The 13,944-nt window shown below is 43.4% G+C and overlaps 1 protein-coding gene across 4 annotated transcripts in view; it reads right to left on the bottom strand.

The window, feature by feature from the left end:
- Positions 1-11,634: 11,634 nt before the first annotated feature.
- Positions 11,635-13,944, bottom strand: part of LOC146855927 (uncharacterized) — a 651,622-nt gene continuing 649,312 nt past the window's right edge. For all 4 annotated transcript variants that reach the window (XM_085653872.1, XM_085653873.1, XM_085653876.1 and 1 more), the window contains one exon: positions 11,635-11,831. In XM_085653872.1, the coding sequence (XP_085509998.1) occupies positions 11,692-11,831 (140 nt within the window). In that variant the 3' untranslated portion in view covers positions 11,635-11,691. The remainder of the gene's footprint in view (positions 11,832-13,944) is intronic.

The raw sequence follows: 13,944 nt of genomic DNA, 5'->3' as shown, positions 1-13,944 counted from the left end.
GGTTTTCTCTCAAAAATAAGGGACATTTTTGATAACTCTACCCGACCGTTTTTAGATAGGCTCATCAAGATAGAAGAGCGCCTTAAAAAAATAGAACAAACTGCTCTAACAAATCTTGAAATTAATCAACTAATGAAGATAGATTTACATAGAGAGCATAACAAATCCCCCGCACCAGCTAATATTGCAAGTAACTCTACAGAGAAAACCTCTCCTCTCCTGACTATTCCTCACTTGGCTCTGCCATTAGATACATCCCGGAGAACCGGTGAGGTTATTGCTTGCACTGAAAAATCTACCAGCATTAGTGCCTCTAAAGATCAACTTATAACAGAAATACCTCAGCAGAAATCCCCAGATGCTAATATAATAGTTACTAACGACACGGTACAGAATAATAATGCGAAAGCTAGTAGAAGGGTTTTGCCCAATGAAAACGTACATAACCTACCCATTCTAGATCTTCCACCAGAATCCGACCCATATGTTATTGTATTGACGGGTGTACCTTGTATTGGAGCTAATGTTACTGAGTCATATCACGAGCTAAAGAACAAAACAATGCATTGGCTCAATAACAACCGACCACTCCCTCCTGGCACCCACGCAAAGATTCTGTTTGTGCGGAGAGTTAGTTGGGTGGGCAGAAGAAATAAAGATACAACAGGGGATTGTATTGTGATCAATTTTAGCAACCCTCATGCGGTTAAACACATCCAACAGACACGATCCTCCTTACATTTTACCAGCATTACCCCTTTCCCACTTGCTTATTTCTATCCTCCCCAAGCTAATAACAACTGGTGGGTTCAGGTTGGGCGAGGTAAAGCTAACGGCAACTCTGAAAGAGGCGGGATGGCTATAACCGACCAGGACTGGTTGGAGTCTTTTTCATGCGCAAATAGGTACAGTTGCCTAGATGCGGTTGATTGACTGCCCCCGAATGACCCCCCAGCCTCAGAACTTGTAGGGAAGGCTGTAAATAAGGATGAGTTAAAATCATTTGATCCACAGACAGCACAATTGATAGTCTCCCCTCGGGTTAATCCTGATACTACTTTTAGCAACTTTATGACGGTAGAGACTCCGTATTATCCCTTAAGTCCAAACAGTGGTCCGGTTGTCAATGTTGTTTCTTGTGAAATTTCTATTCCTCCTTCCTTGCAAGAGGCTGACACATGCTCTGACCTCACCCTTTTGTCCTGGAATATTGCAGGTCTGTCCTCCAGACTAGGAGACACAAATTGTATCACTTTTTTGAAAACGTTTTCGTTCATTTGCCTCCAGGAATGTTGGACGGTTGATCCCATTCATATGATGGCCTACCGAACTTATCACACCCCTGCAATACCCACCACTAGAGGGAGAAACAAAGGGGGTCTATGCACTTATGTTTCCAACTGTGTAAAAGACATAAAAATCTCCTTTGCACCAGTCTCTGCTTTTTACCAAATTTTGCACATCACGCTTGGGGGAAAGTTACATATAGATCTGATAAATTTTTATAACAACATACCGAAAGATCTGTGGGCCTCAACACTTAAGGAACTAACTGAATCCTTAAAAAACTTGGACGACAAGGATTCCTCTGATACCTGTGTTATTTGGACTGGCGATTTTAATCACACGTTATGTCCACTCAGTGATCAAAACATATGTGACCTGGGGGAAAGGGAGGGCGTTCTTTCTGCACATTTTTCCCACACCCCTTTAGGAAAAAATCTAAACGACATACTCTTCTCCTTGGATTTGGGTTTTGCTAACGAACTTTGTTCTCCATCAGTCCCATTCAGCCCCACTTTTATAGGCAGAGGATGTAACTCCATCATTGATTTCCTGCTTATATCTAAACGCTATTCTGACTATATTTGCTCGTTTGAATTACGCGAGGTAGCAATGAGTGATCATCTACCCCTCAGTTTGTCCCTGGCCATTCCGAAGGCTAAAAGCAACACCGATTCCACGGTTCAGAATCTATACAACCATAGATTGCGGCTTGCCAGGAGGAATGGTTATACCTTAAAATGGGACATAGTAGAACCAGCGGCCTTTCTCGGTACTTTAATCCGCTCCAGGGTAGATGAATTCAATACTTGTCTAATTGAGAGCGCCGATCCTTCAAAAGTGACCGATGCTTTCCTTAGTATCTCTGCGGAAATTGGGAATCTACTTACAAAACCTCTTCATCATGGGGCTAACAAAACCAAGAGGTGGTTTGACAGAGAGTGTAGTAGGACTCACGCCTACTTATTGACCCAACTAAAGAGAGACCCCAGAGTAATGGTGGATGTCAGATCGGCCAGATCCGCTTATCAAAAGGCAGTTAAAAAAAGGAAGAAACAAATTAAACAGGATGCGTGGCTTACCCTCCGAGAAGCCTGTCAATCTAAAAACAATACTGCCTTTTGGAAAGCAGTGAACGCTCCTTTTTTTACTAATAATGAAACAGACTCTATTGAAATAGCAATCACTGAAGAGACTTGGGTGACTTACTTTCGGGAACTCTATCAAGAAGACCCCACGGTAGTCACAGAAGGGGGGAAAAATTTAAGATTACAGGATAGATTGCACTTTCCAATTAACGTTGCCTTCTCTATTGACGAAGTTCTGATAGCCATTGATAAGAGCCCAGCGGGAAAGGCTCCGGGCCCGGACGGAATACCCGTGGATATATATAAGGCAAACAATAAGTTATGGGCTCCTCTTTTATCCAATGTTCTTAACAGCTTTACTAAAGTGGGTTTCCCACGGACTTGGCAGGAAGCCATCGTGGTCCCCATTTTTAAGAAAGGAGATCGTAACACACCGAAGTGTTATAGACCGATCTCCTTACTTGATTCTCTCATGAAGATCGCGGGGAGAGTCATACTTAATAAACTGCAAACATGGGCCGACGAAAAATGTATTCTCTCCCAGTTCCAATATGGTTTTAGGGAAGGTTTGGGAACTATTGAGCAAGGATTGAATCTAGCTCTGCTAGTAGCCAAATATGTTGAGGCAAAAAACGAAAATATATTCCTCACATTTGTGGACTTAAGCTCGGCTTTTGACTGCATCAACCACAACAAACTCTGGCTAACCATGCAGGACATGGGTGTGGACCCAAACCTTCTAATTTTTATCAGAGAATTATATCGAGATGCGGGTGCTAGGGTCCGTTTCGGAGATAAGGGGGAGTGCTCTTCCAAATTCCTTATAGGAAAGTGCGTGAGACAAGGCTGCATTTTAGCTCCTTTTTTGTTTAACCTATATATTAACTCAGTCGCATCTCACCTCCTGGAAGATAAGCAGGACTATCCAAAAATCGGCAACTCCCACATCCCCATTCTTTTATATGCAGACGATGCGGTAATTATGGCCCGGACTCAAATCGGCCTACAAAGATCGATTAGCAAATTCTCAGAGTACATGGGCAATAGGGGTTTAAAGATCAATATCAGCAAAACTTTTACTATGTGCTGCACAAAAAAGAAGAACCTTCGCTGCAATTCTTTTTTATCCGACACAAAACTTGCGATTGTCAATACCTTCTCCTATCTGGGTATTAATTTTGATAAAAAGGGCACTTGGCTAGCAGCAAGGGAATCAAGAAAATTAGCCTTCTCACGAGCTATAGGAGCCGTCAAACATTTCTCTAATAAGGTAGGGGGTCGTCCTGTATCAGTGCTGTTGGACATTTATAGAGCCAAATGTGTATGGTGCAGGAATTTGGGGTATAGGAAACGCCTCGACCATCCAGATCTGTCAAAATGTTTTTCTTCGTTTTTTACTGGCAGTACCTGGGTCCACTTGCTCTTACGTTTGTCATCAAGAGCTGGGCGTACCTTATATCTCTGACCTCATTAACCTAGAGCCCATTCTGTTGTGGCACAAAGTTTGGTCGGCCACCGAGACGGGCTTGAACAGGGATATAATCAAGGACTGTCTTGGCTTAGATGGGTCTCCAAAAATCTCCTGGTTTAAATATCTAAAAAGTTTCTTTGTTGAGATGGGCCATCCGGAATTCTTTGATTCCCCAGACACCATGGCAGAACTGTCAAGAAAAAAACTTAAGAAATTATGCCTGGTCTATCTGTCAGAGAAACGCTGGTTGGTAGAGAAATGTAAGAGCTCCGTTATGGCTAACCATTTACTTATTCAGAAGCAAGGCATACAGCCATACTTGAATCTTGTCCCTAGCTGCTATTCTCGAATGCTTTTAACCCGATTTAGGGTTGATGCCTTTTTTAGATTAGTGACTTTTCCTGTGATGAATTGTTGGTCTAAGGAACTTACTCCCTGTCCCTGTGACGAGGTTTCCGTTCAATCGTCTCTGCATTGTATCCTTTTTTGCAAATATTACTCAGAACCTAGGAAAAGGTTGCTCCGACCAGTTTTAAAAAAACTAGGGCTGAGGCAATGTAGAGTGGCTTTGGTTAAACTGCAATTGCTGGATGATGAATTCCTCATTTTCTCTGTTTCAACATTTCTTAAAACCATTATAAGATTTAGGATCTCCATGAATTAGGATATGTTTTTAATTGTTATTAATTTGTACTGTTTCTTGTAAAAAATGAACTATTTTATATGTATGCTTTTATGGTTTTTCTTTTAAAAATCGAATAAAGCTGTTTTGACTGACTGACTAGTCTCATCAAAAGTCTAAAGAAATATGATCAGATCACCACACAGTCTATTGGAACTCCACAGGTGTCCCTTGCTGGGTGGAACTTCTTCTAAACCAGCTGCATTATCTACAAAGCCATCAGAGCGGTCAGCCCCTGACTTCCTGAGTGACAAGCTCACCATCTTCATTGGCACCGTCAGCTAGGATACCGTCAGTCTGGAGATGAAGAAGAAAAGACATTATCTATGCACCCAGAATCTGGTATTACATCCCTGCACCCATCAGGACTGTTCCAATCCTATCTAAATTTAGGAAGGTGCTGAAAATACAACTCATATAAAGAACACTATATTGTAACAAAGAAACCGCTCACTTATCCTCTTTCTCTCTGAACCCAGCTACCCCTACAGTCACTCATTGATTCAACTGTATACTGCTTTCTGCCATTTTTGACTTGTTTCGAACTTTACCAATACACATACAGAGTGAAGTGGAGTACTCTTCTGTGGAGAAACATTCTAAATCACTGGAGCTCCGTTGGTCACCTCGGTAAGAAAGGATGCAGTGTCAGTCAAAAATGATGGCAATCCAGGAGCAGTGTCTCAAGGGGAAGCACACCAGGGGCTTCCGAATATTCAGTTACTAAAACTGCAGCAGCCCAACCACCTCCTGTTTAAATTCACTTAAGTCAGACACACATCTGCTATTGTTTTAGAAAAGGTTTTCAGTTTGTTGTCTGTAGTATATTTTTGGGTCACATCTGTCGGGCTTTGAGGTAAACACCATATATAATACATTTTGCATGTTCTTAATCATAGATCTCTAGACATCACAATATTTTTACACATCCCTGCTTCTACAATGTGAGAATCATCTTGGTGCAGCATCTTCTGAAGATATTTAAATATTAAATTGGGCAATGCTTTACAGTTTGTTTTCAATAAAATACAAAAGCACTAGTATGGTTTTAAGATGAACAGGGAAAAATAGAGGAAGAATTCCCTGAGCTTCCATAGAAAGAAAAAGTTATGGAAATATACAATCTAGATTAACACCCCTATAAACACAAAATTGAGTTGTGGTTTAACCCACCATAACACCATGGAACATGGACCAGGAACATCTGGACCACCACTAAGACAAACACCATCAATGACAACAGCAAGAACAACGCTACCAAGGTCATTCACAAAAAAACAACACCACCACCATATTTACTGACATTACAAAGAATAAGACCACAAACACTAAGATGCCCATCAGCACCACCTAGTCCCTTATCACCCAAATAAAAAAAATAAACAAACACTGCCAGTTCTAAGAATGCCAGTACCAAGACAAAATTACCATCCACTACCACCTTCATGAAAACCATCACCAAGCCTGTAACCAAGACAACAGGATCACCATCAACAAGATCAACATTGTTATATCACCATTACCACCAAACCTATTAAGGCCATCATCACCAATATCTCCCAAAAAACTTCCACAAGACAACCAGCAACAACTCAACCAATAGCACCGATATCATCAAATCCACCACCAGCATGTCTTCCAGGATCATAGTCATCAGCACTGAGGTGGCCGGGTCTGGAGGCTCAGTGGACTAATGCATCCACTGCAGGGGCCTGTGCTCGACCTCATGGTCACAGGTTCAAATCCCGGCGGGTCTACTCAGCCTTTCATCCATCTGAGGTCCATAAAATGAGTACCATTCAGTTGGGTAACAATAAACATTTGTTATTCAGCGCCAAGTTACCCAAGGGTGAACGTGCGCTTTACAAATACACGTTATGAGAGTACCACTGTTAGCTTAACCATCAAGACCTCCACCACTAAGACAAGTAACACCACCACCAAAACCATTACCAACACCGACCAACACAGTCTGGCTTATAACTACACCACTTCCAAATCAGTGGTTTTGCACCCGCTGTCCTGCCTTTTTGTCATGTGTTGTTGCTTGATTTTGCACCTCTTATTTTTCCGAGTGGCCATATTTAGGTTAGTCCACTCACATCTTTGAGGAAATTTCCATTTTTCTTCATATGTATTACATTTGCCTTCAGTTTCCAGAGATATGCACTAGTGAGGCTTACAGCTAATAACATATGCGTCAATAGCCTACATGTTAATGTAGTAAGAGGATAGTCTAAATATTGGTCACTGTATCTAACAGCAAGATTAAGGGGTCCACTTCCATTTCAATTTCGGTTATATCTTTAATCTAAGACCGGATCTTCCGCCAGAAAAGTTTGTCAGTACTATAAGGCCATCACATGTGTCATGGTGCTCGGTTCACTGCACCCCCTCTAGCTTGTCTCTAAGGACCCACACAGGAGTTAAATACTGTGAGAAAGTGCCACCTTTCTTCCATGGTATGCCCCCACGTTTTGCTGAATTGCTGAATGTACTTTGACTGAGTGTGCCCTGGACTCCTGCCAATCAGGTGCCCAGGGCCTATGTTCCTTCCCTAAATACCTCAAACCCAAATTGGCAAACCCTAGTCACATGTCAGCCCCTAGTAAATGGTACCCTGGGTACCCAGGGCCTTGTGACCAGGGAAGGCCTCTAAGGGCTGCAGCACTCATTGTGCCACCCTTAGAGGCCCTGTACCCTAACACACACACACACACACTGCCCTTGCAGGCTGAGTGTCTGGGTACAAGACAAAACAAAGAGTCGACATGGCACACATCCCTGTGTGCCATGCCCACAACCTACACTGCCCTGGCATACATCAGCCACCCCTCTAGCTGGGTGCCCTATGCCAGTGGTGTGGGCACAGGAGCAGGAGCCCTGTGCCCCTACAGTGCCCAGGTCCATTCCTGGGCACTGTAAGTGCAGTGCTGCCATTTAAGAGTACATGGTGCTGAGAGCTCGTCAAACACGAACTCCACAGCACCATAATGGCAACACTGAAGACTGAAGTTTGGTAGCAAACTTCTCAGCACATTAAACCCGCACGGATGCCAGTGTGGGATTTAATGTAGAAAGCAGCACAGAGGGCATCTTAGAGATGCCCCCTGAAACCTAACCTACAATCCACGTCTGATCTGGCAGGCTGCCTAGGCTGCCACACAGCAGACATGTTGCTGGACCACTTGGTAGGAGAGCCCCCGCTCTCCTTGGCCTGCAACAATGCACATCCTGGGCGAGGTGCTAGGTCCCCTCCCCCAGGATGGACAGGGGGAAGCTTCAAAGGCATGCCGCCTCTGCGAGCTTCCCCAGGCCACTTGCTGTACCCAACAAACTGGCCCCCACCGGTTCTTCCCCCCACTCTGGCGGGAAGACTGTCCGGAAACCCCAAATAAGGACAGGGGCTGTGCCAGCCTGCCAACCCCACCCCTCTGGTGGGGGAGGCGAGGTGAAGCACATCTCCGGGCACTCGCCATCTTGAAGATGGGAGGCCCTACCCAATCAGGACTAGGCCACTGCCCCCCTCCCACAGGAGAGTGGCAGAATAGGGGGTGTACCCACCCCAGGGCAGGGACCCATAGGTCCCTGCCCTTTACCTACCTGTAACGCCCCTAAATCCAGTAAGAAAACATTTCACCGAAACTTCATTTAGATAAGGGATGTGTGAATATTTTGATTACCAGCTTTTTACAGTATATCAAATGAAGTATGCTCACCAGAGGATGTTGATCTTTCAGCTGCTCCTTCCAAAGAACAGTTGGATCAAGAAAAAACATTGCACAGCACCCTGAACCTCCTTCCTTAGATTCCAGATTTCAAAAAACAAAGAAGAGCAAGAAGAAAGAAGACCTGCCGTGCAGCTGCTAAGAAGAGGAAGACACCAACTGCTTTGGCCCAAGCCCTACCGGCCTGTCGACCCTCGAACCTGCTCCTGCCACATCCCGGCACCTCTTGAGGCCAGCAACCTCACAAACCACGGAGGACCTGGCTACCTTTTGGCTCTAAGCACCTGGGACTCCCATGAGCGGAGGCTCTGCTCAAAACCAGCTTCTAACCCCTGGCATCAGCCCAGAACCGCAAACCCTGCACACTCTGCACCGGCCAAGCCTGGCCTGTGCCGGAGTGAACAAAGACCCCGAGGACGTCCCCCCAGTGACTGTGACCTCGAATCCGGCACCCAAGGACTCACCTAGATGCTCCTGACGACGCCTGCAGCCTCAGAACCAGGTATCCCCCCCAACCGCGATCAACAGAGGGTAAGATTTCCCGACACCAAAAGGCACCCCTGCACCCGGCGCCCTGCGACCCCCTGTGCCCAACTCCTAGGTACCTACCTATCCTCCAACTACCCAACTTACCTCTCGAAGTGGTGGTGGCACCTGAAGAATCTTCGTCCCCGAGCTTGCAGCCTTTGTTCATCCAGGTGCTTTCCCATTGAAATCGATTGAGCGCCCGAAGGCTCAAAAGCACCCTGCACCCAGCCGCCCGAGTGTCCCTGGCAGTGTAACCTCTACTCCTATCTACTTCCCCATTTGCTCTGAGCAAGTGCCCAGGAGCCCACCTCCCACAGTCGTGTGGCCTGCTAGTCAGCAGCCACCAACCAATGCCCCCCTGCCTCCCACAGGATAACATTGGGCCCAACTCACTCTGCACCCGGCTGCCCCTGTGCCGCTGAGGGTGTAACAACTGTACTTACCTGACCCTGGGAGACCTCTGAGTCTGTGCCCAGAACCTTAACTCTGCCAGTCGAGTACTTACCCAAAAGCCGATAACCCAAATTTCCTCCATAGGGTAACATTGACTGGTTTCTTCTGAAATTTCTTCCAAGTGTGGAGTCTCTAAAACTTAAAATATTCACCTAAAATCAACCGAGTAACGAAAACGAAAATACTCACCTGCTATTAGAAGAGATCCTAGTGCTGGATCTTGGTGCCCAGCACTGACCCTGAAAAATACTCACAACCGTACTTACCATTAACCCAATTTTCTTCCATACGAAATCATTGACTGTTTTTCTGTGAAATTTCTTCTGTCAACTTTTAAAATAGCAAAATATTGCCTAAAAATCATAACAATAACTAAGTGGACTTTACTCACTTGTTTCCAAGAACTGTCACAGGACTGAATCTAGGATCCAGACATGGAGTTAGAAAAGTAATCCTGAAAGTAATCTATTGTAAATAACTTAAAACTTCCATTGAGCTCAATGTACTATTGTGTTTAAAACGGTGTTGCCTATTGCAACAACCTGTAACTACTAGCTATAAAAGTCAATTGCATATTGCAAAAGTATTTACCTAAAGCATCTCATTCTGAGAAAGTATATTTGAATACCTATTGTTGGTTCTAAAATAAAACAAACATATATTTTTTATATAAACCATTGGCCTAGAGTTCGGTTATTGAGTGTGTGAGACCACTTGCTGACTGAGTGTGTACAACAAATGCTTTACACTGTCCTCTGATACTGCCTTACTGCTCGACCAAGCTACGACTTTAGCCTCTGCCAAACCTCTGGGGACTGTGGACTCTGTACACACTGTACCTATTTGGGAACAGTTTATACAGAGCCACTTTCTCACAAATACCATCTCATAATAATCTTGTATCCATTCTCTTTGCATGGGGAACATATCTATCTAGAGGGAGCTATAAGCACATTTCTAGCCAGGAACCTTATGAAATTTCTGTCCCCAATTCAGTTTCTTAAATAGTCATTTAAATGGGTAAACTGCTAGTGTTCAATTAAGAAAAATGATTTAAAAAAAATCTTTGAGCTGCTCCTTTCCCATTCTTCTTTTCCATACTCTAAAGCCCTGCTATCTTATTACATTCGAAAATAGAGTTTTTGGTGCAAAGCATAATTTGTGTATACTCTTACAGAGGTAGTTCTGCTGTACCATTTTCATCTGTTCCCCAGAGTGTCTTGGTTGTTATCCAAAGCACTTTTTTGGAACTTCTGATTTCACCTGCCTGTGAATTTTTCGCACATTGAGTCCATGGTATCATACTGGTTCAGACATCTTATTAGTGTAGAACAGGGGACCGAAACTAGGTCCACGAGAGAGAGTTCCGCATCAGATATTCACAACGCTAGTTTTTTACATTAACCACTATGTAAATAGTTTTTTTGATGCCGATACCCTCAAAATCTGAACCTGCACTGAAGATTTCTATCTTAAAGGGGCAGATTTGTTGAGGATTCTTGACACAATCCTTTCAGTCAAATAATGTGTCCACCAATCAGTTTAATAATTATCATGCAATTTAGATTTTGCTGACGGCATTGGTACATATCAGATTATTAATTGCATCCATACATTTTACTCAGAACACCCATTGAAAGAATCAATTTTCTCCATGTGGTTTTCTAGAAAAATCCTTTAACGTGAAAACTGATCTAATAAAGTATTGGGCTGTTTCATCACAAAAATAGATTTGATTTCCTCTAATATTACATGTGTTATTTTCCCTATGCAGTTATATTTACGTTGTATATGAAACCCAAATGTAAATGTAAATGTAAATGTGCAGGAATTTATATAGCGCAAATCACCAAGCGGTCTCTAAGCGCTTGCTTAGGGAACCCGTCCTGGTATTCCCCTGTGAAATAACCCGGCAGGGCATCCTCAAGGTGAAAGCCAGGCATCCCGCCGCGAGGGGCCCATGTGGAGATTAAGCAAGCTATTGCCCAGAGTCGCAGAGTGTGAACCCATGAATCGAGTATGCACTGGAGCGAGAATTATCGAGTCCATGGACATTTATGGACTCAAGACCCAGCCGAGCCGGGAATTGAACCCTGGTCCCGGGCTGACCTCTGCTTCCAGGTCTGCCTCCTCTAACCAGTGAGCCACACTTCTCCACACTTCTTCTGTATATAACCAGGGCACACTAAGCATTTGACAGTGCACTTCAGAGTAATGTCTTTAATGAAAAAAGTCAGTAGATTGCACGTGTACCAATGATGAGCACTTTCGCAGTATACTTCAGAATGATCTGCTGCAAGTAAAGCAAGAAAGAACCCATCCCAATGGATATCATCTAATCTTTTACATGAGCAACGAGACAAAGGTGTAATAATGACACAAAGAGCATGAAGAATCTGCTTTAAACACTACAGAAGTAAATTTTATTGTTGAAGATCAGTATATAATATTTAGGGTTCACCACGAGTTCTGTCCTTTTGGGTATGTTTTTCTGTTCTGTTGGCAGTGTAAGACCATAGTAATTATCTTAAGTCCAAAAAAGAAAATAGTCAGCAGTCCAACAATTGCACATACTGTTGTAAGGATAGATCTGTTCCCTGTAATAGAAAAAGAGTAGTCATTTTAGTACAAAATGTATCCCATATGTATTCCACATTATGAATTTATCTTTTCACATTGTCAAAACCTAAATGTATGAACTGTGTAGCCATATGAACCTCTGTAGACTGTTTTGATACGTATACATCTGTTTTTTATATTTTGCTTGAAGGGTTGGATCTCAATTTACCATGAGCATTTGTAAGCACTTGGTTTACAAGGTACATAAACACTGAAGGATATCACAGCTATTTGTGGACATCTTTTAGCCATCTATTTCTGTTCTGATGTAGAACAAAAAACTAAGTGCAAAAGGCAAAGGAGAAACTGCAAAGTAACCTGGCAGGAAGACCTTTAATGATCCCTGTTTGGAAAGAGGCACTCTTCCCTGCACAACCCATCTAAATATTTAAGGACATGTAGCCTATGTTCCAAACCAGAGAATCGAACTATCAGTATCCCATGAAACCAGAGGTATGGACTACACACATGCTGTATTGTTTATAACACTCTGTGAAGAGCCACATTGGTGATGTATGGGGAAAATGTAGGTCTAAAAATGTAAGCACAATAACGGTTGATTGTCAAGTTTTTTCAAGTACTCTAGTAACCAAAGGGTTTTCTTTGCTTGTATTTATGTCAAAAAACAAAACCTATTTTTTCATTTCCAGACCTGAGGTACAAAGAGAAAAGACAAAAGCAAACACATTGTAGAGATCAGGACAGAGCCACAATCATCCACTTATTAAGAGGTACTTACTAGTGGTTCTGAGAGCAGACCCTACAGTTTCCTCTTGCACATTTTTAGAATAAGCCAAGATGTTATCAAAACTTGAATGATGAAACCTCCATTAACCCCTTCCCCGCTCAAGACGGAACCACTCCGTCATGAGCCACGGTTGCCGTGTGCTCATGACGGAGTGGTTCCGTCATGCCGCGACCGTTGGCGGCCGCTCCTCCCACGCGGTGCTGTTTCCCCGCCTGTGCGGGGGTACAATGCAACTGGGCGGAGTCATGACGGAACCACTCCGTCATGAGCACAGCTCAACCGTGGCTCATGACGGAGTGGCTCCGTCATGAGCACAGCGCCACCGCGCTGCCCCCCCACATCCCCCAGCGCTGCGGCGGAATTCCCGCCGCAGCGAAGGGGTTAAATACCATGTAAATAAGCACAATACAGTGGGTCTCTGTAAACCTCTGGTGGTAGTGCTTCTCTAGGTAGGGGAGTTTGCTGCTTCTCTATCCAGTCCAAAGGAGGATATGTTCTGATTTTGATCTGTCACCTAAAAATGCTCCTATGCTGAAGATGTTCTTTGAATATGGTATGTGTGAACCGGTTCCGGTAGGACATCTTTAAGGGGACTCCATGATATCTTTAGGTCTGTGCTCATTTCGTTACATGGTGGTGAATTACTCTTATGGCGATATAAGGTGTGTGTCAAATGCACAAGCTCGCTAAGTGTCTCTGTATAACAAAGCACACTTCAGCAGAAGTCAGAAAAACGTATTTGTGTTTTACTTTTACGAAGCACTTGCATAAATATTATTCAGTCATCGTTATAACTCACATTCATAAATCGTGTTTAGTACAGGTTATCACATTAGTTTGCTCACTTTACAAATCTATTAATTAGTTACTGCCGCCAATATGTCTTTTGCAAGACAAACTAGCTTAAAAAACATCTTATAAGCTTGTCACCAGCATTTGAGGTCAAACCATCATGTTAAAAAAAAAACTTGTCCTCACAGCTGCAAAAAATCCACATACATGAAATTGTAAAGAGAGTATGGTTGTGACAAAGTTTTGGCCTTGGGAAATGACCTTGTACTGCAGGCATATCCCATAGGGTGCTGACTGTACTCAAGGGTGTATTCTTTGGCCTTGTGTGTACCAAGTTATCTCGAAGGCTAGATCCTCTTTTAAAAGAAAAGAGAGGAGTTGGAATACTTTTATTGCCTATGTTGAGAAGTTTCCAGTGCCTACGTACACTTTTTTGTACTTTATTAGAAAGGGTGCTGAATGTATTGACAAAAGTGAGTCTTGTAAGCGGAGGCTTCACAATTTTCGTTTCAAGAAGAGCATCTCGATTGTTATTAGCTGCTCGTTTCCAG

The sequence above is a fragment of the Triturus cristatus genome, chromosome 4_1, assembly GCF_964204655.1.
Source record: "Triturus cristatus chromosome 4_1, aTriCri1.1, whole genome shotgun sequence".
In the NCBI taxonomy this organism is placed as follows: Eukaryota; Metazoa; Chordata; class Amphibia; order Caudata; family Salamandridae; genus Triturus; species Triturus cristatus.
This window is presented reverse-complemented; position numbering and strand designations above follow the sequence as displayed.